Source organism: Polychytrium aggregatum, assembly GCF_025602895.1.
Source record: "Polychytrium aggregatum strain JEL109 chromosome Unknown BJ171scaffold_12, whole genome shotgun sequence".
In the NCBI taxonomy this organism is placed as follows: Eukaryota; Fungi; Chytridiomycota; class Chytridiomycetes; order Polychytriales; genus Polychytrium; species Polychytrium aggregatum.
The window spans coordinates 419,473-444,033 of record NW_026516214.1 but is presented as its reverse complement, the minus strand read 5'-3'; the positions used below and the strand labels follow the sequence as shown (position 1 = coordinate 444,033).

At 55.1% G+C, this 24,561-nt stretch overlaps 7 protein-coding genes and 2 non-coding genes across 9 annotated transcripts; 5 read left to right on the top strand and 4 right to left on the bottom strand.

Moving 5' to 3' along the window:
- Positions 1–961: 961 nt before the first annotated feature.
- On the bottom strand, positions 962–2,002 carry BJ171DRAFT_498687 (uncharacterized protein). Its single transcript, XM_053110400.1, has one exon. It carries the CDS (start codon positions 1,845–1,847, stop codon positions 1,242–1,244), a length of 606 nt encoding a protein of 201 aa, XP_052968182.1. The 5' UTR covers positions 1,848–2,002; the 3' UTR covers positions 962–1,241.
- BJ171DRAFT_498686 (beta-lactamase-like protein) lies at positions 2,003–4,563 on the top strand. Its single transcript, XM_053110399.1, has 8 exons — positions 2,003–2,464; positions 2,550–2,576; positions 2,782–2,863; positions 2,994–3,141; positions 3,305–3,398; positions 3,581–3,634; positions 3,758–3,915; positions 4,085–4,563. Exons 1-8 carry the CDS (start codon positions 2,242–2,244, stop codon positions 4,409–4,411), a joined length of 1,113 nt encoding a protein of 370 aa, XP_052968181.1. The 5' UTR covers positions 2,003–2,241; the 3' UTR covers positions 4,412–4,563.
- A 145-nt stretch (positions 4,564–4,708) lies between these two features.
- BJ171DRAFT_498684 (uncharacterized protein) lies at positions 4,709–6,500 on the top strand. The gene has a single exon (XM_053110398.1). It carries the CDS (start codon positions 4,808–4,810, stop codon positions 6,380–6,382), a length of 1,575 nt encoding a protein of 524 aa, XP_052968180.1. The 5' UTR covers positions 4,709–4,807; the 3' UTR covers positions 6,383–6,500.
- On the bottom strand, positions 6,501–11,148 carry BJ171DRAFT_498682 (uncharacterized protein). Its single transcript, XM_053110397.1, has 11 exons — positions 10,988–11,148; positions 10,820–10,866; positions 10,455–10,619; positions 9,703–10,089; positions 9,006–9,506; positions 8,547–8,761; positions 8,262–8,417; positions 8,123–8,163; positions 7,926–8,034; positions 7,081–7,849; positions 6,501–6,865 (listed from the first exon to the last, which is right to left on the bottom strand). Exons 1-11 carry the CDS (start codon positions 11,025–11,027, stop codon positions 6,845–6,847), a joined length of 2,451 nt encoding a protein of 816 aa, XP_052968179.1. The 5' UTR covers positions 11,028–11,148; the 3' UTR covers positions 6,501–6,844.
- Positions 11,149–11,447: 299 nt separating this feature from the next.
- BJ171DRAFT_40984 (uncharacterized protein) lies at positions 11,448–14,262 on the top strand. The gene is made up of 8 exons (XM_053107281.1): positions 11,448–11,822; positions 12,108–12,133; positions 12,284–12,297; positions 12,387–12,414; positions 12,492–12,707; positions 12,825–12,909; positions 13,100–13,371; positions 13,533–14,262. Exons 1-8 carry the CDS (start codon positions 11,555–11,557, stop codon positions 13,983–13,985), a joined length of 1,362 nt encoding a protein of 453 aa, XP_052968178.1. The 5' UTR covers positions 11,448–11,554; the 3' UTR covers positions 13,986–14,262.
- Positions 14,263–15,271: 1,009 nt separating this feature from the next.
- BJ171DRAFT_422329 (uncharacterized protein) lies at positions 15,272–18,394 on the top strand (the record flags this gene model as incomplete). Its single annotated transcript, XM_053107544.1, has 16 exons — positions 15,272–15,429; positions 15,532–15,607; positions 15,686–15,761; positions 15,885–15,916; positions 16,022–16,062; positions 16,146–16,268; positions 16,342–16,465; positions 16,536–16,565; positions 16,664–16,699; positions 16,809–16,906; positions 16,983–17,159; positions 17,258–17,464; positions 17,594–17,690; positions 17,909–18,063; positions 18,126–18,177; positions 18,263–18,394. The coding sequence occupies 16 exons, from the start codon at positions 15,272–15,274 to the stop codon at positions 18,392–18,394; spliced, it is 1,614 nt and encodes a 537-aa protein (XP_052968177.1).
- A 545-nt stretch (positions 18,395–18,939) lies between these two features.
- Positions 18,940–19,010, top strand: BJ171DRAFT_t106. Its single transcript has one exon. It is a non-coding gene; the product is annotated as a tRNA-His (tRNA).
- A 934-nt stretch (positions 19,011–19,944) lies between these two features.
- Positions 19,945–20,015, bottom strand: BJ171DRAFT_t99. The gene has a single exon. It is a non-coding gene; the product is annotated as a tRNA-His (tRNA).
- Positions 20,016–22,165: 2,150 nt separating this feature from the next.
- BJ171DRAFT_422480 (beta-lactamase-like protein) lies at positions 22,166–23,818 on the bottom strand (the record flags this gene model as incomplete). Its single annotated transcript, XM_053107549.1, has 5 exons — positions 22,166–22,558; positions 22,821–23,057; positions 23,309–23,356; positions 23,465–23,613; positions 23,746–23,818. 5 exons carry the CDS (start codon positions 23,816–23,818, stop codon positions 22,166–22,168), a joined length of 900 nt encoding a protein of 299 aa, XP_052968176.1.
- Between the last annotated feature and the right edge of the window lie 743 nt (positions 23,819–24,561).

Genomic DNA, 24,561 nt, shown 5'->3' with positions numbered 1-24,561 from the left:
ATTTCAATCGATGCTCTCGCTCTTAGGAATCGACTGGGGCAACTATCGCTTCAACGGGTTCCAAGTTCCCGACTTACTCGCTTGGTGGAACCGCTGCCTCGGTGCACGGCGCCAGCTCGACGTCATCCAACTTCAACAACTCCGTGACTCAGAGCACTCAAACACGCTACCAACTTCGTTCGGGGATGCTTCAAAGCGCCGGCGCCGCCGGAAAGCAGAAAGGAGGCTACTCTGCTGCGGGGCCGCTCGGCCCTGGTGTCGGAAGCTTCATTCTGTCCGGGACAAGCAAGCCTGGTTCTGCGAATGCTATTGGAAACCCGATCCGGACCGACGAGGAGCTAGCCAGAGAGACAAGGTCCGGCTCCTCCAGAAGGAATTGATCGCAATGGGGTCGCTCGACAGCTTGACACTGCGACAGTCGTGCTGCGACCTTCTTGACGCCTATGGCATTCACAAAGGCCGCCCGGACTTGATTGCTTTTGAGGGGGGGAAAGGAATACAAACATGTATCATTCACAACGGCTCTTCATCACACCATCTATTTCTGTGCCGCTGCACTGCAGTGCCGCGACCCTATCTCAATCGGTCGAGTGTGGCTCTGTGATCAATATCTCATCGGCCAAGTCCATCGCAACAGCGCGAACGCCGATCGATGTCGTTCAGGCAAGCGGCCGATCAACATCATTCAACTCACGCAAGCCATCGGCGTCCTGATTCAAAACGGGTGGGCTAGCTGGTTGAACGGGAGGAGGCACTGAAATATCAAGAGTTCGTGATGTTACATCGGTCAAGCCGCTGTACAGCCTTCCCGAGCGAGTGCTCTCGCCTTCACCGATCTTGCTGCCTCGAAGGCAAGACAGGGCCGTAGCACTCCTCGGCCCTGAGGGCGACGCTCTCAACAGAATCCTAATTCCGAAGCGTGGGTGATGCCCTGGCGCAGCGATCGATCCCCGCACCGAGGGTATGGTGGACAGCTACTGTCACGGAGTTTCCTATTGATTTCTGCAAAGACTGAATTCGGTGACGATGAAATGAAATGAAATGAAATAACAGATTGCAAAGAAACCACGATCTGGCTTGAACAGGAGGGCGAGCGCAAACAACCATACGGTGCAAATTGGGGTAGCGTTCGAAGACAGATACAACGGCAAATGCAAGTGCAAGTGCAAGTGCGACGACAGCAGCAATGACAACATCCACTGTCTCTGGCAGCGCTGAGGGCACCACATTCCGCAGCGCTCCTACTTTCGCACCAGAACCCTGTATTTGGCCACGGCGACTTCTTTGGTGTCGAAGCCGATCAGGCAGCCCTTGGAGTCGCCAGCAATAGCCTTGCCGGCATAGACGCCGCCAGCATGCTCGGCGATGGCAACGTACTGGGCCGTTCCGTTGGCCTCGGAGCCGCCTTCGATCTGGAACTGCTGAATTGGGATCTTTGCGGCTCCGGACTGCTCGATCCACAGGAGTCGGCTCAGGTCGCCGACAAGGACTTCAAACTCGGTCTCGAAAAACTCTCGCTCGGCGTAAGAGTAGTGGAGGCCCTCGGGGGCATCGGCCGTGACCCATCCGAGATGGACACCCGTTTCGTGGAAGGTGCGGCCGCAGTACAGGGGTCGGCCATCGGCTGTTCGTCCGACGGGGATGGCGCTGGGCGGGATGGCCCGGCTCGAGGTAGCGACCCAGTAGAAGACGGGCGACTGCCCCTGCTGCAGCATGGCCTCGTAGTCCCGGCCGTATTCCCTGGTCTCGGCGAGCCAGTCGTCAAAGCCAGCGACTCGGTCGTGGGTGCGAGAGTGCGGCTTGTAGTCCGAGGGGATAAAGTACGACTGCTTATGGTGGAAGAGCATCTTGGAGCACAGGAGGCGGGGGATGGAGGCGGGCTGACGAAGGGAGAGATGCGGGCCGACGAGGGGAACAGCGGGTCGGCGGGGACAAGCCGAGTGACATGGCTGTGGATGGCGTGGCTGGCTTGCCCGAGGCCAAGGAACACCGCCTTCGTTGGAGTTGGTTGGCCGGACGATGTTCGTCTGTCGGATACATCGCCGAACCCGAGACGCCATCAGCTGAACGCCCGTTCGGACCGAGACACATCCATCGGCCGGGCATACCAACCGAGCCGAGGAGGGACATCAACAGGGCCAAGAGAGCGTATCGACTCGGCAGCGCACCCATCGACAGAGCAGCGACAGTCCAGCCATTGCCGGCTGCACCACCATCCACCACCATCCACCACCATCCACCATGTCGTCCTTCCGCCTCATCAAATCGTGGATCGGCAACGCTGCTCGCCAGATCCTCTTCGAGTCGCCCATTGGGTACTTCTACACGACGGCCCAGGCCGGTGCAAAGCCTCCTCACACCGTCGTCGGCGACGCAGCCATTCACACCGCCGGTCCCTTCAAGATCATCCCTGTCCCCTATTTCGAAGACAACTATGGCTATCTTGTTGTGGACACGGAGAAAGGTATTTCCCACTCTCGGGCCATGGAAAACGATACTCTGCGGGCAGTGCATGCGCTCTGACCTTCACTTCCTGCCCATCGGTACAGAGGAAGCTGCCATCATCGATCCTGCGGGTATGCATGGACGTCTCCAACCGACTTCACCCAAGTTGTCTGTCTAACAAGGGCAATACGGAGCCGCAAATCTCGTCGTGAATATCTCCGTTCGCGGCTCCAAGTGTCGTCTGTTTGTCGCTGAGCTTGCGCTGATCGTATCCTGTCCTACTCTTCGCCATATCGCTCATCAACGAACCACCTCTTCGATCCCGCTCCATCCCAGATCCCGCTGCCATCATGCAGGCGCTTCGTGTGTACGCCCCGACTGCCAGCGTTGCCGCCTTCCTTACCACCCACAAGCACTGGTAGGCAAACTTGCAGCGTCCGGTGCGTGGGTCAGGGCCCGCTTTCATCATGATCACGCGAATCGGTCCGTTTGTGTTGGCTGCGATCCTGTTGATCCACCCATGCCATAATCCGCTCGCCTCGAAACAGGGACCACAGCGGCGGTAACGCCGCCCTCAAGCAAACATTTCCGAGCGCAAAGTTTTACGGCAGCCATGTCGACTTCACCCAGGGGCCCGTATCGTACAACTCGTTCTATTGTATCGATTCGCCTCTACATGGCGGAGATCGATTCAAGGCAAGTCGCTCACCATTCGGCATGCGCGATGGCTTGACGGTTGTTTGGTGGCCTCATGACAAACCGCAGGGGGCCCTGGATGGCTGCTCGTCCTCTGGCGGCCGCCGTCGTCTGTTGATTGAATTGCCTACATGGACTAATGAGAGTCCAATCTTTTGCACAGGTTGGCCGCATGGCTTTCACTGCGCTCTCTACGCCCTACCATACCAAGGGAAGTCTCGTGTATCTCTTCGACCCAGCCCTATCCAATCCAGCCGGTATGTGCATTGGTGTCCAGGTCTCTGTCTATGTCTCGGGCCTCCTCGTACCCGCTTGTCCAACACAGCTCGGTTGTTCTGCCATTCTGGTAGCTGTATGGGCTGGCGCATGGACTTGTGCGCGGAACCATGCTGATATACTGTTGGTTACCGATCGCTGGTCCCCAATCGCCGCTCTGCAGCCAACATGCCAGCATCGGTCTTCACTGGCGATACACTGTTTGTCGGAGGAGTTGGTAAGTCAGCACAAGACGATGCGCAACTGATGCACGGAGCGATGCAAGAGCGCAGGTGGCGATATTGTACAATCTAACCCTGCGACGGGGCGCCTCATCTGTGCCAACCGTCCTTGCTCCTAGGCCGTTTCTTCGAAGGCACAGGCGTCGATATGGCGCGAATCCAGTCTCTACTCAGGGCCGAACTCAATCCCTCGACGTTAGTGTGGCCCGGCCATGAGTACACTCACTCCAATCTGGTGTTTGCACACTGGATCAATCCGTCGAGTGAATCTGTCAAGGTATCTGTTTGTGATTGTATGGCATGGTTAATGTGCCTTCATGACCACATCTGCCTGGTGTCTTAGGATGTGTGTAGCCGCCTCTCTGACAACGTACTGAAGATCTGACGCATCCCGCTATTCTGCATCGTCGCGCGAATTCTTTGATCTCGGCCGAATAAAACTCCAGTCGAAGCTCGAATCTGCAAATAACTGCAAGGCCAGCAACACCCCGACCATTCCCTCCACCGTGGCTGAGGAATTCAGCCACAATCCTTTCCTAGTCGTTTCGGGCTCGACAGCTGACAGCTGGGAGATCCAAGCAAGAATCCAGAGCACCGTATCGCATCAGGATCGAGAGGCCGTCGAGTCTGAATGCCGACAGCAGCTCCAAGCCGAAGGTGGTGGGGACTCGGAGGAGCTCCTGGCACGAGCCATCTTGACGGGCTGCTTGCGCAGGTTGAAGGACCAGTTCAAGCCACCTGTGTCCTCAGCGGGACTAGACCCTAAACTTTGACGGACCAACATTGGCTTGATCACGGCCAATAATGCTCTGGCAGGACGAATGGTGCTGGTTGTGCACGGACGGACGGTGCTGATGTGCATGGCAGTGTGGGAAGAATCGCCGCCAAAGCAAAATACAGATATCCGTTTCGTAGGGAGAGGCCAGCTCTCTTGCTTGGTTCTCTTGCTTGGCTCTTTGGCGGGTCGCCAATGCCACCCTGATGCCCACGGACCGAGCCCGGTCTGGGGCAGAGCTCGTCAATCGGGCCACAGGAGATCGTCTCGCGTGCGGTTCTTGCCTGGCTTGGCGGGAACGCCTGTGTTCATCTTGTCTTGATCAGCCATCGCCCGATCGTCGCATCGTCGCATCGTCGCCCATATCCCGTCGACCTCTCCTGTCGCAAGCCAGATGTACGCCTCGATCGAATACCGCAAGCTCGGCAACGCCGCATTCCAGTCCAAGGACTACACAAAGGCTCTCTCCTGCTACAACACCGCTCTGAGCCTCGATGCCTCAGACTATCTCTCCCTCTCAAACATGTCCCTATGCCAGTCCAAGCTAGGCCTGCACCCACACGCCTACGAGACGGCAATCCACTGCCTGAATCTTGCACCGGCCTCGTACGCCAAGGGCTGGGCCAGAGTTGCATACTCCATGTTCATGCTCGGGTTTGCCCGCGAAGCCTTGATCGTTGCCGCTGCAGGCCTCAGCGCCTGCCCAGGCAACTCCATGCTGACTGAGCTCTCGAAGGAGATCATCTCGGTCCAGTCGGTTATTCCGCCTGCAGAAAACCTCAAAAGCTTCCTCCGTGCTTTGAAGCGATACACCCTTGGATGTCGGTATATCCCCGAGTCGCTCGCGGTCGATGATGTCGATGCCCAGTTCGATCATTTTGCAGCCAAGGTTGCTCGCTTGAAGCTCACCGGCTCATCCTACCTGACGATCGTTGGCTTTCCAAGGCTCGGCAAGGCTCGCATGGATCTTGTTGATGTGCTGATTGACAAGTGCACCTCACACCCACCCGTAAAGTCGCCGTGGCTGGATTTGATTCTGGCTGATGGAGAGGTGGCCGTCATTCCCCTGATCATCATGGCGCATCCCGAGCGGTGGATGAGCCAGTTCGACAGCCTGCAGCCGTCCAGCCGCCTGCGTGTTCCGATCGAAATCGAATACCAGGATCTCTTTCTCCAGCTCTTGATCGTCCTGGTCAAAAACACGGCCCTATCCAAACCCATCGTCGACCGCATCGTCGACATGTGCAAGGACATCCTCGACAACTCGCCGCACCCCAAAACTACCGAGCATAGCCTGCTCTTTATCCAAACTCAGAGCCGGAATGCGCATTTGATCGAACTTGTGAAACTCTGCGAGCGACAAGAAGAGTGTCTGCCGGTCATTCGAAGGGCCGTCATGCGAGACATGATCGATCTCAACATGTTTGGTGACTGGCGGGCCATCCTGCAGTACCTTGGCCTCTGGCTCGATCAGCCGATTGACCTGCCGCTGCAGATCAAAACCTTTCATCTCCGAGCTGGGAGGCTTCACTGGGATCAGCTTCGCTTCGGCCAGGTCGTCGAGGGCGAGCTTGGCTATGTGCATCCCAAATGCTCCAACTACATGTGCACCGTCACTTCGACTCCTGCGGAGCCATTTGAACTGCTATGCGAGATTTGCCTACTCCGCCACTGGTGCTCGACGGAATGCAAGGATCTGGATTGCAGTGACCACCAAGCAGTCTGCAGCGCCGCGCCCGAAATCATGCGTGACAGCATGCTCAAGGCCCTCAGCAACGAGTCCTACCGCGCCAATCCAAACCCTGAGCTGGCCATGTGCTGCAACTGCGAGGAATACGAAGTCGAGCCGAACCAATTCCTGAAGTGCGAGCGTTGCCCGTCTCTGTACTGTAGCGAGTTTTGCCGCGATTACGATGCAACTGAGGGCAGCCACGGATCTGTGTGTCCCGCACCCGAGACGGATGGATAGTCGATCCCCGCACCCTGGTGTCCCTAAAGGAGCCTTCCCAACGAATAGGTTGCGGGCAAAGTCCAGTAGCGACTATACAGGCTGATATTATGCGGTTTGCAACGCGATTGTTCGGCAAGCGTTGTTTCAGCAAGATCAGCACAATATATTGGGTTGGCTCAACATGTCGCTGACACGGCCATTTAATGGAACTGCAGTAGGTATACGACGCTTCCATGAAAACAGAAATCAGCGTACTCCAAATCAAAGCTTAGCAGGGGATTGTGTGGCGGACGGATCTATCGGCGAAGCAAAGGCTGGCTTCTACGGTCATATTCAGATGCAACAAAATAACTTTGGAAAGGAGGCATCAAACCATACAAAGGGGGCGAAGGGAAGCGGAGGTGTGCACAAGCTGGGAGCTTGCACGGGCACTCGTTGAAACGATCGATGTATCGACCAGGCAAGCGACGGTGTTTCGTCTCAATTGAATCTAGCCAAGTGCTGTGGGGGCCCGCCGTATTGAGTGCAGGTTCAAAATGGAGGTCATTAGTCGGCCGGCCAAGACAGAATCAATTACAAGACGAAGCGGGGGGTCGATAGTCAACCACGAAGAGGACGGGGCGAGCCTCAATCCAAAATCGCACAATATCCTGCAAATAGCAGCCTGGGGGGTTCCTCCGCCGCAGTCTAAGCACATCAGAGCGTCATTCGCTCACCTCTTCGATCTCGGCAATCTCGGCATCGTCCATGTCGTCCTCAAGAATAAGGCTATCCGAGGACAGTTGCTTCATAATCGACAAACGCTCGCGAGCAGGTGCAATGCCATCTGGCTCGACCGGTGTGGGCGACAGCATCCCCGACATGCGGTGGATCGAGTTTCTGGGCGAGTGCTCGGCCTCAGTCACATCGACGGCCAGTGTCGCCATGGTGGTCCCGAGAGAATACTCCTCCTTGATGCTGCCGAGAACGACAACGTCGGCCTCCTCTGACATTTCAGATTCGCGCGTCGCAATTGTAAGACTGTAGCCGGTTGCTTTGCCCAAGCTCGAGGCAACCGAAGATTCGCTTCGGCCGCGAAAGTGGCGTGCCCCAGAGCGATCATAGAGGCCTCGAGTCGATGCTTCGTCGTCATCCTCGAATTCATCCTCAGAGTATGGCGATACCGCAGCAGTGCTTCCATTCGAGCGAATCGATGCAGTCACTGCCGGAGCCCCGTTTGTATCGTCGGTGACAGGCAGAGGGCTGGCACCCAACGGGAGATCTGAAGAGGCTTCGTGGGCTGAATGTGCCTCTTTCAAAAGCGTATAGGCGGCTTCGTTGGTGAAGATAGCTTCGTTGTGTGTGATCAAGTCTCTCAGCAATCGCGCCGGGTGCTTATCATGAAGCGTGACCTTGGTGTCGTGCTTGGGCCGCAAGATGATCGGCCCGAGATATTGAGTGAACTCGGTGATACGCGAGTCGGCCTTGTCGACAGACTCAACCATCCTGTGCGGCACACGAATAGGCATATCAGCGATTCACCGGTTATGACACCGCCGTCGCCTGCTATCGCAGCGCTCACCTCGACCAGTGTCGCGTTAGTGCTGCCAGCGAGAAGAAGTGGGCTGGCGTAAGCGTCATAAGAAGGCTCCGCAGCGATGTCAAGCGCATGGGGGTTTCGTCTTCGGTTTCTGTGGACAGGAGATGAGCAGATGGAATGATGTCAAGCGCGGGCGCCACGACATGAGCATGCTCATTATAGCAACGAGAGTGGCCTACTGGAAAAGTATAAAAGCTTCAAGGGTTCGTAGATTTCGTGACTGCGGCCATTGATATACGGATGTCAGTGCAGATAAAGCCAGACAGCAGAGCAAAATCGATGCGACACCCCCCCCCACATCAAAATCAAAAGGCTCACCTGCACACCGAAGCGGGAAGCTCTACCATGTAGAGCTTCAGGACCCCGACCAGGATTTGGGTAGGCAGCTTGCGGATGTCTTTGGTTATCAAGGGACCGCCGTTCAGCTTGCCACGGAGGGCACAGACGGCCGAAAGGTTGGTATTGGATTCCAGCCTGATCAAACGAGAGCAAAGCGATAGGCAGAGCTACTTAGATATCCTGCGATTCGGGCCGCATGAATATGTGGAACACCGTTTGTCGCAGAGGATCCAGGTGGTGTCAGCACAGTCCGAGCAGAATTACCAGTGATTGAGTTCGCCCGAAGCATAGTCGCGCGCCTGGCGCTCTTTAAGCACAGCCAGGCACTTGCGAATAATATCTGGGACACGGCGCTGCTGGTGAGCAGTGGATTCTTCAAGCGAGACGCCAAACAAGGTATCTCGAGTCCCAAAGTGATGGGAGTGGTACACAATAGGAGGAACGCGAGAGGTGCCGGTTCGTTCACGATCAATAAAGACCTAAAGGTGCGGATAATCGGAGCAGGCGTTGATACGCATTGTACTACTGATGGACCAAGGCCAACAACCACTCAGCGAATTTGATGCCTTCGTGTAAACAACTCTCGGTGCCTTGGAATCGGTTCTCGATTTGCTCGAGGTTGTACAGCGATGGATAGCATCCGATTGGTGCCAATCTAAGGCTATGAGTATCTGGCTGACGTCCAGCATCCGGTCCGCGGAATCAAGGACGTGGGTGATTTACCTGGAGCTCTTTCTCTGGGTTGAACGTTTCCAAGTAAATATTCAACTTGTCGGTCACTTGCTGAATGATCGGAACCGTGAGTTGCTCCGCAGCCGCAACACCCTTGGTAACACTCCGCATGATCTGCAGCTTGGAGAGCTCAAGCTGCTGCATCTGATGCATGTAGTCGACGCAGTAGCTTTCCAGTAGGATTCGTGTGGCTTCGGCGGCCTCGACGGCTTTCTTATACTCCACATCGGCCCGCCGAGCTTCGCGCTGGAGCTTTTTGAACAGGACATCGGTCTCGATCTCCGTCTTTTTCCACTGGTAGAATGCCTGGGCGCTGAATAGTGCCGAAGTGCGGTTGCCGCCACTCACGGACTTGAGGAACCCCTGGGCGACGAGATATTCGACGATCGACAAGGCTCCAGAGTCGTCAATGCCAAGTTGTGTCTTTGTGAACTCGACAATATCTTGGCCCAGATAGCATGACTTGTAGGTGCCGAGGAGCGTTTTGAGATCCTGTCGTCCCAATAACCCCAGGGAGGAGATGGAGACACATTCCATGTTAATTGATGTCGCCTTGCGCCTCGGCAATATCACCGAGGGATAATTTTAGCGCCGTTGCCACTGTTCTCAACGCGAAGTGTCTCCATTGTGGCAGGTGTTCAGTCCGATGCCAGATCTAGCTATGCTGGCAGGCGATCGGTGGGTTTACCTGCTGGCGCGTCTGGCTCTGGCAAAGGGCGAGGACCGAGTTAAAGTCCTCGATAAGGAAAGCGTAGATGCCGACATTCACCATAGCCTCGTCCGGATGTGATCGCGCCGAGTCGGTCGAGGATTTATCGCTCGAGTCTGTTCTCGACACTTCCTCGTTCCAGTTTCGCTCCTCCGACTCGGCCATGGTGTTTTTCTTTTCGTACAGTTCTTGGGCAATCTTGACCTCGATCTGCTGCTTTTCCATCTTTTTGAATGTCGCCTCGATCCCCTCCTTCCGCAACAGACTTGCCTTTCGATTATCATCGAGGTACTTTTGCAAGAGCCGTACAAGTTGATGTAGAGCGGCAGACACTTGTTTTCGCGACTGGGACAACGTCTCGGTTTCCTAAAAGGAAGGCCGGCGTTTGGCAGAGTCGATGCCGACCTCGGCAACGGTAAGCCGAGTGTGGGAGCACCATCGGTGAGAAGAGAGAGGACACGCGACGGCCAACTTGCAAGAACGGCAGCTATAAACCGGCGGCGGCCAACGGCGTGCGGCCAGAAGGACCAAGGGCTGGCGAAGGACAGAAAGGCAGAAACGACCCAGCGTCCCTCCAGCGGTGGCCGATGTCGGTTGAGAGTCGCGAGTGGCGCTCTCTGGAGGGATGGTGGGACGCAGGCACTCGGAAGACCAACGGCACCAGGTTCGACCACAGCGAGAGAAAGATAGAGCCCACCCAGTCCGCAACGCCCGTCGGCTCGGAAACATACGCTCTTAGCGATCTTGAAGATCTCGCTGATGAGCGAGTCGTCCTTGCTAAATCCGTCAGCTCGATATTTGGACTTGCCAATGTCAGACAGCTTGGAGGCGTAGTATTCTTCGCACACAATGCGCTCCCGCAGAAACTGAAGCAGCTCCTCAATCTGAACCAAGCCCTAAAAGCGAGCCCATCGAGGGTTTGATAAGAAGTCGGGCTCGAGCAGGTGTAGAGCCACCGTTGCTGTTGCGGGCCCCTTCTGGTCCAAGAGACCCATGGCCGTTGTTGGGCAACACCGGCGGCTGCCTTGCCGGTCTGCTCGACGACAGGTCCTCAGCACGGCGGCCCTGGCTCTGCCAAATACCGTGGTGGCTTTACCGTATTAAAGTGATCATGAAGCTTCTTGATGCCCACGAGGGGATCCTCTGTCGGGAGGGCCAGCAAGAGAAATCAGAGACAGTCACGCAAGCTGCCGGGTCGCTGGCCGGGGGAGACCATGGGAGACAGAGCTGTTCGGATATGCCAGCGAGCAGCAGAGGGCCGCACCGTTGTTGACGGACCAGAACCAGTCCTCGAACCTCAGCATGGCGGCAAAAGGCAGATACTCTCGGATGGCGGAGCGGATAGACAAGAGCAGGCGGATGGTCTGGCGCCGATCGCCACCGAGCCTGGACCAAGAATGACCAGGCGACAGCAGGCCGTGGCGGTGCACCAGGCGCGGAGACGCAACCAGGCGGGATCGGCAGTCGACTTCAGGTGACCTGCGCGGCGCGCCACCCCACCCGTAAATAGCGCGGCAGCGGGTACACAGGACTGTGGCGTGGTGCTGCTTGTCGATGCGTGTGTGGATGCAGCAACAGCGACTGTTGCTGCCGCCCGATTTGTGCAAGGCTGCTGCGCTCTGTGTGACGCCCGCACCGGTTTTGTCCGGCCCTTGTGCGCTTGTGATCCACGTTCTCGCCTCTCGGCCCTCGGCGCTTCCTCGCTCCTCTGCATCTCTCCTGGTTGCGGCCCTGCAACACTCACGATCGCCCTTGCCCCTCATCTCATCACTCTCCGTTGCTCCTGCCCTGCCGACCCCAGCGCCGGCCATCTCTGGATCTGCATATCGCAATGTCGGATAACAAACAGACGCTCTTGAGCCTGCTCAAGCTCGAGGGCAACAAGACCTGCATCGATTGCGGGGCCTTCTATCCCCAGTGGGCCTCCGTCACCCACGGCATCTTCTTTTGCTTGGACTGTTCGGGCGTCCACCGCTCGCTCGGCACACACATTTCGTTTGTCCGCTCCGTCTCGATGGACAAATGGTCGGACGAGCAGGTCAAGCGAATGCAGCTTGGTGGAAACAAGAAAGCCCTAGACTTTTTCAAATCTCATCCAGGTTGGCGTCACCTATGGCTCTCGAGCAAACGGAACTGCGATACCATCGCCTTTCGTTGAGGATCGCATCCTGGAGGAGCAATCGGACTTGACGGCAGTTACATCCGGCTTCCGTACAACGCTAATGAGCCTAGAGAGTGTCGACCGCATGGAGCTCGACCTTGAAAGGGCAGATGCGGGCAGTGTCACTTACCCAGTCCGCCCTCTTGAACACTGGCTCTCGAACGATCCATCGCCTTCTCGATCGGCCCGGACTTGACGACGAAATTCACATGGTTCCAAAAAGACTGGCACGAGGACATGACGATTCAGGTATGCTTGCGGCCGCTCTGTGAGTGGGTCAATCTTGTCGTTGTCGTTGTCGTTGCTGGATTATGTACAGTGTAGAAACTAGCTTCCTGTCACATCATCGCCAACCTCAAGGACTGACATCCTGTCTATTCTGGCTTCTGATAAATCCAGGAAAAATATCAAAGGCAGGCCACTCCCTCTATACAGCCCCTTGCTCTTGCCTCCGAACAGCCCGCTGACTCACCCTTCCCTTTGCCCACCACATATGCAACAGTGAATTTGCCCGAGCTTACAAAGAAAAGGTAGTGTATGGATCTGTCCGTTTATACAGTTGGTGAGCCCCAGAGCTTGTGCTAACTTGGCCTGTCGATGTGTCCAGCTGACCGCCGATGTAGAAGGAAGAGCATTCAAAATGCCTCCGCGATCGAGCACGCCCAGCTCAACCACGGCAAGATCGACCACTCCCCGCTCAAATGCGACCTTATTTTCTGACACCCGAGGCAACTCGTCCCCCCAAGCCACGACCTTTAACCAGAGCAGCTTTGGTAATGATCCAAATGACAGAAAGGCAAAGGTCGATGAGGACTACTTCAAGGTAAATTGCTGTCCAGGGTGTCCCGCTGTTCCTTAATGGAGGCTATGTAACGACCAGCCACCGGAGCAACTGTCAAAGCCGACATACTAAAGCTTGGCCGTATCGATGCTGTTTCAGAGACTCGGAAATACAAACGAATCGCGATCTGCAAACCTGCCCCCAAGTCAGGGCGGCCGATATGTTGGATTCGGAAACTCTAGCTGTGAGTCGATTGATGTACAGATAACCCCCCCCCGCTTGACTGAAGCTCGAGTATTTGTTCGCGATGATATCGAATGTGGCTACCGCCTTGGATGAAATGGAGAGTGCTATTGCGGTTGCCCACACGTAGCGCCTTCATTTGCCTGATGCAATCACCGCTCCTCCATTGATTCCGACGTTGCTCTTGGCAGATGCCCCCACTCCTTCTCGTAACAATGCCGATATACTGGCCGATCCTATGTCCACGCTTTCAATGGGGTGGTCCTTTTTCAGCTCCACCGCTCAGACAGCTGTTGGTGCGCTTGGCGTTGCCGCCGCTGAGGGTACAAAAATGGCCCTTTCGAGCGCCGAGACTCTCGGCCAAACTCTGACTGAAAAGGTGATTCGCCCAACCACTGATGCAATCCGAGACCCTACTTTCAGCGAAAACATTTCCGCCTATGCATCCACTCTCCAGCGCCAGGTATGAAGCACAAGACAGAGATTTAGAAGGCTGACCGAGAAGCTGTCTCGCTTGCATTTGGAAAGAGACTGCGAGGACTTTGGTTGCACTCGTTATTGCTGGATGGACCAAATTCCCCCTCGAAACGATAATTCGGAGATGCTGATGTACTTTACTCACAGGTTACGGAGGGCGGAAGCAAAGGTGTGTCATTCATTTCCGGGTTTGTCCAATCCAAGGCCACGGGCCCCGGCGACAGCAAGTACACCGGGTTTGGATCCGAAAGCAAGTTTGCCTCATATGGATCCACACCTAGCACCCATAACCCCACGGATGATCATGGCGACGACTTTGACGACTTCTGGAGCCGAGGAGACCAGTATGATCGGAACAATGGCTCTCATTTTGACCAGCAGCCTCATCAGGGAGACGAGGATACATCCCTCAGTCAACATTACTCGCAGCCTCATCAAAACGACCAATACGAAGAATCGGTCGTTGATGATGTCTACCAGAGCGAAATCCAACCTCAAGTTGTCTCGAAAAAGGCCGCCACCACCGCCGCCAGGTCACGGAGCTCTCAGGCGGCCAGCAAAAAATCGGACTGGGAGGATGACTGGGACAATTGGAATTGATTCCGTGCGCAACATGGTTGATCGGCCGGGATGATGCACGGGCCCGCGGTGGGACGCTGATGGGTAGCCGAGGCGACTGATGGAAATACGATCCCCCCTCAAAACTGCCCTTTCTTTACCCATCATACACATGCTCTTCAGACAGCTGATCGACTTGAGGCCCGTCGTCCTTGCTAATAACCAGGATTGGACTGGTCCTCTTGTCCATTTGGCCACTCGCCGGGACATTCCAAGTCGGGTCCCTGACAGACCCCAGCAGGACTGCATCGGCAGATACGTATCACCAATGAGTGCGTTGATTCCGTCCCCGGTCGCCGCGACGGCAGCGGTCAACTGAGGAGGGATATGATCAGCCACGTTGACCGATACAGTTACAGGCGAGATGAGATATGGATCGACTGAGCCGGTGGAAACAGCTTGATGGCGGCCGTTGAGCCTTCCATTACCCACCTGTCCACCAAAGTAAGCCTGTCCTGGTCGTGGCAGGGGCACCATCACCCATGCTGCATCCCATTGGAGTCAGGCTCGCAACGGGCTGGTTTTGAAGGCTGTATGTCTCGAACATTCGGCGAGTCGAGCAGGCCCGCCGTGGCCCCGATCACCACAGCATCGCTCGGCTGTCGGCATTGTTGCGCCAGCCGGGCTCGCTCTGGCCTTCCCAACGCAACACGACACTGAAAAAATTGATAGTGCAAACAACACGCGCCTTTTTGGTCTTCACCTTCGTCAACCCGGAGCATTACCCCCCCCCATTCCTCAGCCGCAAGTAAGGCGCTATCACCATGGCTCAAGCGCACGTCGATATCATCCAAGCGGCCCGCGAATACCTGAGTCTGGATAAGGTAGGGGCTAAGGACACCCGTGCAGAGCGGATCAGATATAATCAAGCACGCCGAAACCTCGGGTCGGGTGATGTTGAAGCCTGGCACTGAGCAGAGCCATCGCAGTGTTCAACAACGGCCTCGCCAATGCTGATCCAGGCTATTCTTGCAGAACCCCAGAACACACAAAGAGATTCAGACACTCCTTGACAATGGCGATGTCCAAGAGCTTCAGCAGAGGCTTGGCGAGAGGATGACTTTTGGCACGGCTGGTGAGCACATTCGAGCGGGTGAGCCGATGGAGGATTGGGCTGCTGCCACCGTAAGAGCTTACAGGCATACCCCTGTATACAAAGCCATGCACCTTGATCAGCCGATATTCGAGCCGGGATGGTGACGATGTGGGCCGAGCAATCGACTGGCTCACTCGACCTTGTTTTCTTCGATCCAGGCCTCCGATCGGCCATGAAGGCTGGCTATGCCTTTATGAACGACCTTACGGTCATCCAAGCATCGCAGGGCTTGCTTCGTTACCTGGTGGCTACATTGACCACGGAGTCTGTATCGGCAGCTGGAGTCGTTGTTGGCCATGACCACCGCCACAACTCGGACTCGTTCGCCAGGTAAGGGATTGTAGCGAGCCGCCAATCGCTTTCGACGGCGCACCAAGGAGGAAAGGTGTCGCCTCCGCTGTTCCCATTTGCTGATCGCTCAACTGCCCGCAGATTGACGGCAGCCGTATTTTTATCGCAAGGAGTCAAAGTGTATTATTATCCCGATCTGGTTCATACGCCGTTGGTGGTAAGTGAGTTGAAAGACGATCGCTCGAGCAACCTACCTTGTCTATGTTATTGATCAGGTGCATTTTTTGAATCCCAGCCATTTGCAGTGAAGACCCTTGGGGCTGTTGCTGGTATCATGATAACGGCGTCACACAATCCGAAAAACGACAACGGTGAGCCAAAGGGTTGCAAATAGATCGATAGATCGATAGATTGTGAACCGGGAGAAGGATGGATATTGACTATGTAGCTAGTCGATGTTGTTATTTACGATCGTGATTTCAACTTCCCAACAGGCTATAAGGTTTATTGGGGAAACGGATGCCAGGTAAAACTCACTTCCAGAAGGGCGGAGACACTCCAATGTCTTTACGATGGCTCATATTGGTCCATCGTTTGTGCTGTCCCACCAATTGCTCTTTCGGATCGATAGATTATTCCTCCTCATGACAAAGGAATCGCCTCGAAAATCATGTAAGTGGGCAGTGGTGGGGTTGCTGAAAATGCGCCACCACACCATTCGCTCGCCGATCGTAATCAACTCTGCATCATTGTAGCGAAAATCTGGTTCCCTGGACTTGGGATTACCAACTTGTCGAGACATCTTCCCTATGCGTCCGTTTGGGCGAATCGATCGTGAAAGAATATTTTGATAAAATCGAGAAGCTCTGTCAGCACAAGTAAGCCCGCACATTTGAGGGAGCCGAGCCTCTTTTCACTCTGATCTTGACAGCCGACTGCCCCGTTGACTAGGGAGGACAACATTGCCTCGCAAGTCCGAATCTGCTACACCGCCATGCATGGCGTAGGCTTTGAGTTTGCCAAGCGTGCTTTTGAACGGTTTGGTCTGCCCACTTTGATTCCAACGGAGGCTCAGGTAAACTCGCGTCGTGTGTCGCTGCATGTGAGCACCCCATTTTAACACGACATTCATCTACATGACGTAGGTGCTTCCGGATCCGGATTTCCCAACTGTGGTGGGTGTCATAAACATAAAGATTCAAGCAATGTCCTGTGGCACCTTGGAAATTGAGCCGACGACGCGTTCTGGGCTGATCATATAGCTGTGACATAGGAGTTTCCCAATCCAGAAGAGGGCAAGGGCTCCCTAGTGAGTATCAGCACAGTCACAGCGGCCGCGATCGCAAAAATCGACGAGTGTCGACCTTCTACTTTTCGACATTATCAAGGATGACTGAGTTGCTGGCGTCGATTCACAGGCTCTCGCTTTCAAAACTGCCGAGGCTCACGGGGCTAAGGTGGTGTTTGCAAACGATCCCGATGCTGATCGATTTGCTCTAGCTGAGCAGCTCCCGAGGTAAGCATAGATATGTGGTCACATCGCATCCAATATGGTGAGCACAGTATACACAATTACTGACACTTGTCCATAGCGGGGAGTGGCACGTTTTTTCGGGCAACGAAATTGGAACGTTGTTTGGATGTCATTTATCCCAGAATTTGCCGCACGGAAAGTATGCCATGCTCGCAAGCACGGTATCGTCGAAAATGCTTGAGTATGTCGGCAAAGCCAGAGGATTTAGGTTCGAAGAAACCCTTACGGGCTTCAAGTAAGCGTTGGCTTGGATCGGCATTTGTGTGGACATTATATACTGTGAAAGTCGGATCGCTCATGCAAGCAACGACGTGGCTCCAATTTACAACTTAGGTGGCTTGGAAATCGAGCAATCGATCTGGAGAGCAGCGAGGATTACCAGGTTTTGTTTGCCTATGAAGAGGCCATCGGCTTTATGATCGGCGACATCGTTCGCGACAAGGACGGCATCAGTGCTCTGGCGGTCTGCGGCGAGCTCGTTGTTCAGCTTCAGAAGAAGGAAATGACCTTATTTGGATATTTGGATTCGCTGCGTCGAGAGTATGTCATGATATTGAAGAATATTGCAAACTACGCCCAAGTTCATATGCTGCCGATATCATGCCTGAGCACTGAGCACTGAGCACTGAGCACTTGATTAATTACAAACACCATATATTGATGATCAAGATTCGGCTACTTTGTTTCCAACAACTCTTATTTTGTATGTCATGATCCGCTCACGATCAAGAGAATATTTGAAAGAATTCGATTTGGAGAAACACCGGTAAGAACCTCGTCTGATCGCTTACAGAGCTCAGCCTTTGCTGGATGCACAGGGACGAACCCGGTGAGCAAGACAGAAAGGAAGACTGGTTGTAATTGGAGCAGATAATAACAGTTCTGTTTGGCAACAGGTTCCGTCGGCGGTAAGTGGCTGTGAAAGCATCGTTACGGATTCTCGAGCCTTGTCACATATTCATATTTGCTCGACATCTCGCGTAGCAGTCTCCTTTCAAGTACGAGCTTCAATATCCACGAGTGATTGGAGGAAGCAAAGTTACTGCGATTCGTGACCTGACCATTGGATACGACTCAATGCAAGCTGACAACAAGCCGGTGCTTCCGGTGTCCGCCTCTTCGGAGATGATAACATTCAGGTAACTTGGGGTCAAGGTCATAGGAGTCTTTTTGAGCACAGACTTATCGTTGCTTTCAACAGATTTGAAAATGGCGGTGTCCTCACCCTAAGAACATCCGGAACAGAGCCCAAGGTAAGAACGCTGAATGTGAGCGAGATTATCGGCAATGATGGACTCGCTAACAATTGAATATTCCAACTGGAAACCGCGGTTTCAGATCAAGTACTATAGTGAGTTGGGCGGCAAAACCTCCGAGGCTGCCAAGGCTGCACTCGACAGAATCGTCGAGGGCTTTGTGAATGAATTGATGCAGCCCGAAAGAAACCATCTTGGATATCGCAAAGAATGACGATCAAACCCGGAAAATGCATTGATATCAGCCGATCATGTCCAAGATGGCTCAGAGGAGTTCATGTTTCGGTGAGTCTCATTCTCAAGAGGAGGAAATGAGATATAACCAAATCAAACCTGCGAAATATACAGCAAATCCAAAATCACGATGCTGGAGAGGCCTTGGAAACAAATATTGATGCTGCGGGCAAAGTTGGAACAGTTGCAAAGTGCAAGGATCAAGCACGATGCGACGGAGAGAGCGATGCAGATGGCCAGAGTGTCGGAGTGGTTAGAGTGTCAGAGTGTCGGAGTGGTCGGGCCGAGCCACACCAGCAACAGCCAGCAACAGCCAGCAACAGCCAGCAACAGCCAGCAAAGCCGCTGCGGCTCTGAATGCGGACACTGGGCTGGCGGGTGGCTGGTGGGCTGACTACAATCTGGAGGCGACATGGACAGATGGGCGACAGATGGGCGACAGATGGCTGACAGGCGGCTGACAGATGATAGACAACCCGCCCAGAGTAGCCTGGTCATATATGCGTATTGGTGTAATTGGATCGAGCCATGATAGTATAGTGGTAGTACATTGCGTTGTGGCCGCACCGACCCTGGTTCGATTCCAGGTCATGGCATTCTCTTTTTGCTCTGCTCTGTTCTGCCGTTTCGTCTCTTCGTCCCTTCGTCTCTTCTTCTTTCGGCCTGCATTTGCATTTGCTGTTTCTTGCATCTCCTGCATCTCCTGCATCTCCTGCATCTCCTGCATCTCCTGCACGATCGGCATGATTTGTACTGCTTGAGTCTTCGCCGCCCTGCTCTCTCCACCTGCTTGCACACCACTCACGCTCCACTCACGCTCCACTCCCATTCCCACTCCCATTCCCACTCCCATTCCCACTCCCACCACTCCCGATTCAGTCTTGGTCGACTTGTTGAGAATCTCCACACTGCTGCGTCCGATGTCTGGATGTCCCTGCCTGCATGCCCACACCGGATCGCAACCAATCTGTCTCCCGGATGCTCGTTGGTCTGCGGCCCAGATGTCCACCATTGAGCCGGATACTCGGGCCTTCCGGCATGATGACCATGGTGGGAGAGTTGGCGAGCCAGCTAGCCAGCGCCGGAGCAGGAGCAGGACGGGTCTGGCCTTGACAATATTGGTGCGGAATGTCAGTTGATGGTGCCTGAAGTATCGGCGGCATCGATGTGAGCGCCGTGGTGAGCTGGAAACACAGGACAAGTGGCCACGGAGTATCGATATCGGCGGACTTGAACTGGGCAGACGAATGCTGGTGGCTTTGGTGGAGTAGATGCGGGATATTGCGGACTGGCGACGAGTGGTGGAGTGACGGTGAGTGGAGTGCAAGCAGGTGGAGAGAGCAGGGCGGCGAAGACTCAAGCAGTACAAATCATGCCGATCGTGCAGGAGATGCAGGAGATGCAGGAGATGCAGGAGATGCAGGAGATGCAGGAGATGCAAGAAACAGCAAATGCAAATGCAGGCCGAAAGAAGAAGAGACGAAGGGACGAAGAGACGAAACGGCAGAACAGAGCAGAGCAAAAAGACAATGCCATGACCTGGAATCGAACCAGGGTCGGTGCGGCCACAACGCAATGTACTACCACTATACTATCATGGCTCGATCCAATTACACCAATACGCATATATGACCAGGCTAATCTGGGCGGGTTGTCTATCATCTGTCAGCCGCCTGTCAGCCATCTGTCGCCCATCTGTCGCCCATCTGTCCATGTCGCCTCCAGATTGTAGTCAGCCCACCAGCCACCCGCCGGCCCAGTGTCCGCATTCAGAGTCGCAGCGGCTTTGCTGGCTGTTGCTGGCTGTTGCTGGCTGTTGCTGGCTGTTGCTGGCTGTTGCTGGCTGTTGCTGGTGTGGCTCGGCCCTGACCACTCCGACACTCTGACACTCTAACCACTCTGACGCTCTGGCCATCTGCCTCGCTCTCTCCGTCGCATCGTGCTTGATTATTGCGCTTTGCAACTGTTCCAAGTGTACCAGGAATATACTCCATGTCAACTCGGAAACAAGTACTGACGATCAAGTGCTTCGGCCGCTGGTACGATCGCAGGGGCGACTCAGGCTTCCTCACGTCGCAGGTGCTCAGACACATTGCGGAGCTCCCAGTAAGGGATGCAAACAAAAGGATCCTCTCCAAGCTGACCGGAAACGCCACCTGGAAAGAGCTGGAACAGCAGCACAGAACCTCCCCAGAGCATTCAAGACCGGCCCTATTCGAGAAGGGGACAGGGACAGGCGTTCCCATCAAGAAGGCAATGATTATGCGCTTATACGAAAAGGAAAGAAACCCAAACAAGGTGATGTCGATCGCAGGCACCTACAAATGGGATGGAGACCCTATCCTGACCGCACGGATGCCAGTGATATCAGTCGCTCAAGCCCGAAGAATGTTTCTCTGGCGGGTCGGAGGCTTCCCTCCCAAACCTGATGGAGCGTGCAGGAAGCCCGGACCCAATGGTCTCAAAGTCCCCGTGAACAGGAAACATGCGTCGGAATGTGTCCGAGCCAAGAACCGTCTCGAGCAGTATGTACACCCTGCGAGGATCCCCGAAGGCATCACGTACATCGACCTTGCAATCGACGCACTCCCCAAGCTGGCTCGAGTGCCCGCAAGACCAGCCACCATCGACCAGGAAAAACTGAGCAAATGGCGAGCCAAACGCGAACGAATCCTCAACAACAGACCAGCGATCTGGCTGGATGTCGTGGCGGTGTTGGATGACATCGCAACTGAATGTCTGTCGTGGACGCCAATCCCTCGGATACGCCGCGCACGACAGTAGGAGCCTGAGGAAGTAGTGCCACAGGCATACGTCAGCACAAGTCTGGACATGGAAGTTGGAGCTGCAGATTCCAAACTGTCACTGGATAGACCGAGTTGGACCGAGTTGGACTGAGTTGGGTTAAGCATACTTCTATTGTCATCAGGCCCGCTTAGACCCCCCCCCGCTGTCCTTGATAGGGGGCCATTGGCCAGATAACTTAAGCGACGCCGATGAGTCGGCTTGAGCTTGGATGTTCATGCACTGTCGTCGGCAGCGAGCCGAGCAGACGACCTAAGTCCTCGTTCCTGACTGATGCTAGACGTTTGTGCCACTTCTGGCTTCGGTTTATCAGCCCATGTCCAATATAGGGGCCTCTGCTTGCTTGCTCGGGGTTCTCCGTCTTCGTCGACAACAACAAGATGATCGAATACATCTTTATTCGACCCACGGCACTTGATTCAAAGAGCGAAGGCTCCTTTTGGATCAAATCAAAGCCACATCGGAAGTGTGAGGGATAACGACTAGGGTGCCAAACTGGTCCGTTCGGCAACCCAGCACCTTTGGTCAACGAGTGCCGTTCAGACTCTATCGCTATATCAAAGGGCGTTCATCGCCTGGCCTTCTATCGTGTCTTATAGGCGAGATCTATGCTTTGTCGGGGCCATGGAGTCCATTCCTTAAGTGGGGCGGAGGTAGCAATGTTTGTAGACACAGTCAATCAGTGATAGAAAAACGCCACGCAGTTTATTTGGTTGGAATAAATTTGATCTTATAACACAGCCATCATTTCGGAAGGTTGTCACCGACAGATCCGGCGCGGCGCTAGAGGTCGAGAATGGGATGATAGCTGCTCGGTCATGAAACGCACAGGGCGTTGAGGATGGGATCCCAGGGCATACTGCTCGCTCATTGGATGGGGCTGTGGTCTGCTGCTATCCGAGTCTCAGATATCTCCATGCGGACGATGGGGGATCAGATTTTGGATTCAGGAACAAAGCCCACCAGAAACGCGAATAGGGATATGGAAGAAGACTTGCTCGCAATTGGCGTTTTCCGATAGATTTCCAGCGCGCAGATTGACCTGCAGAGACTGGAAAAGCAGGCGCGGGTTCTTGAGCGTGGCGTCACGATTGTTTCTCCATTCCTTGAACTCGTCCGGATGAGTGCCGACCTTGACGTGCTTGTTCAACTCCATCTGCTCGCCCAGGGTGGAGACCCAGTGGTGGTTGGAGCGACCATCGTCACCGCCGGGAGGGTAGTCGTGGCCAACGTAGACTGGGGTGTCTTTGGGCAGGGTGTTGAAGAGGTTCTGGATGCTCTCCCAGAGGTCATGGGTACTGCCACCAGGGAAGTCGCATCGAGCTGTCCCGACATCAGGCTGGGAAGGAAAGGAGGGCAAAGTTGGCATGTCAGATATCAGCTCCAATTCGTATGGATGACGGAGGCACCGTATTGAGGAGCCTTCACATAGCTGAGATTGTCAGATCGCGCGCTAACGACTGGGATCAGATCGAGACTGGCGACTCCATGGGTTTACGCAAGAGACAGTATCTACGCGATACACAAATGCAACGCAGCCGATGGCGGGCATCCTGCATCCAGCGGGTAGCCATGATTCCAGCAGAGCGCCCGTGGCGTACCAGGAAAAGCGAATCGCCGCAGAAGAGCGAGTTGCCAATCAGATAGGAGATATCGGCGGGGGTGTGGCCGCGGGTCGGGATGATCTTGCACTTGAGATTTCCAAGGGTCCACTCCTGTCCATCCTCAAAGAGGACGTCCCACTGGCGCCCGTCTTTGGGGAAGCTCTCGGGGAAGTTGAGGATCTTGGAGAAAGTCTCCTGGACGACGGTGATGTTTTTGCCGATGGCGACTTTGGGCTGTTGTTGGTCAGGTCGCACGCGCGACCGGAGGAAATGTCGCAGGACGCGGGACACATGCGGTGGAAAATCGCGCAATCGAGCATGTGAGTTGCGAATGACGAAATCGGCAAGATCTGATTGACAGGAAAGCCCACGGCGAGCGATTCTGGTGCCGGGGTCGGCGCGGAGCGGGGGGTCTCGCGACAATACACACACCATCGGACAGAGCAAGCAGGGGCATGCGGCTGACGATGGAGGCGGGTTCGTACCTTTCCATCAAGCTTCTTCTTGAGATATTGGGCAGCGGTCAAATGGTCCTGGAGACGCAAGCGAGTGCTGGATTAGTGAGGCCGCACGACAGAGGATATAGCCCCATAAAGGGTCATGTTCGTGTTCGGTAGCAAGCAACGAACAAGCAGACTCACCGCGTGGCAGTGTGTCTCCAGAATCCACTCGACAATCAGACCATTGCTCTGGATGTGCTGGAGCAGATTATCGGCCGAGGTGGTTGAGACGATGGCTTGGATGGGGTCGAAATCCAGGACCGAGTCGATGATGGCTGTTTTCTTGGTGGCTGTGAGTGGTGCGGGAATGCGTCGGGAAGAGGAAACAACGCGTCAGATACTCTGGTAATAGAGCAGCCTTGGAACTGCAGGGGCTGGAAGCGGGGCGATCGCTCAGCTGGGCTATGCCAAGATCAACTCACCAGGGTCGCTGACAATGAACTGGCAGGTAGCCGTCTCCTTCTCGAAGAAGCAGGTAACGTTAGGAGCAGTCATAGCGCGGAATGTTGTGGATGTGAATGGGCGCGTTGGGCGGCAAGATGAGAGAGAAAGGCGCGGCTGGGGCCAAGGGATGAAGGGAGGGCGATTGATGCTGGCTGGGCGGGTCGAGGCCGGGGCGGGCGGGAGGCAATAAATACTTGGACGGAGCTGAAATGAGAGGGGAACGAGTGGGATACGCAGCCGAGAAACAAGGGGCAGACGACGCAGGCCACGCCGCGGCAGCATCAGCATGACGACGCTCTCAACGCCCTTGACAACACTCTGGCCGACGCTCTGGCCGACGCTCTGGCCGACGCCTTGCAAGGATGCGAAATCGGGGAGGAGGCGACTGGGATCACGGAAGCGGAGCCGACCCGTGCAGGCCACGTGCTACCCCACACCCGGCGGGCCAATCGCGCGCAGGCACCCCACACCGAGCGGACCACTCGCGGGGCGTGGCGCATGCCGCCATGTGGCTGCTGCGCGCGGGGCGGTGCTCTGCCGCGTGCGGATTGGTCACCCGTGTCACCGCACACAGCGGTTTGTGCTGGCTTCGGCATCCAGCACCAACATCCAGCACCAACACCAAGCATCAACATCCAGCATCAACATTCGCTGACGACCCTCAGCGACGACCGACAGTGGATATCGGCGCTGATATTCGTCATCAACAGCAACACATCCATCATCACCATCACATCCATCATCACCATCACATCCATCATCGCGATCACATCCATCATCGCGATCGCCATTAC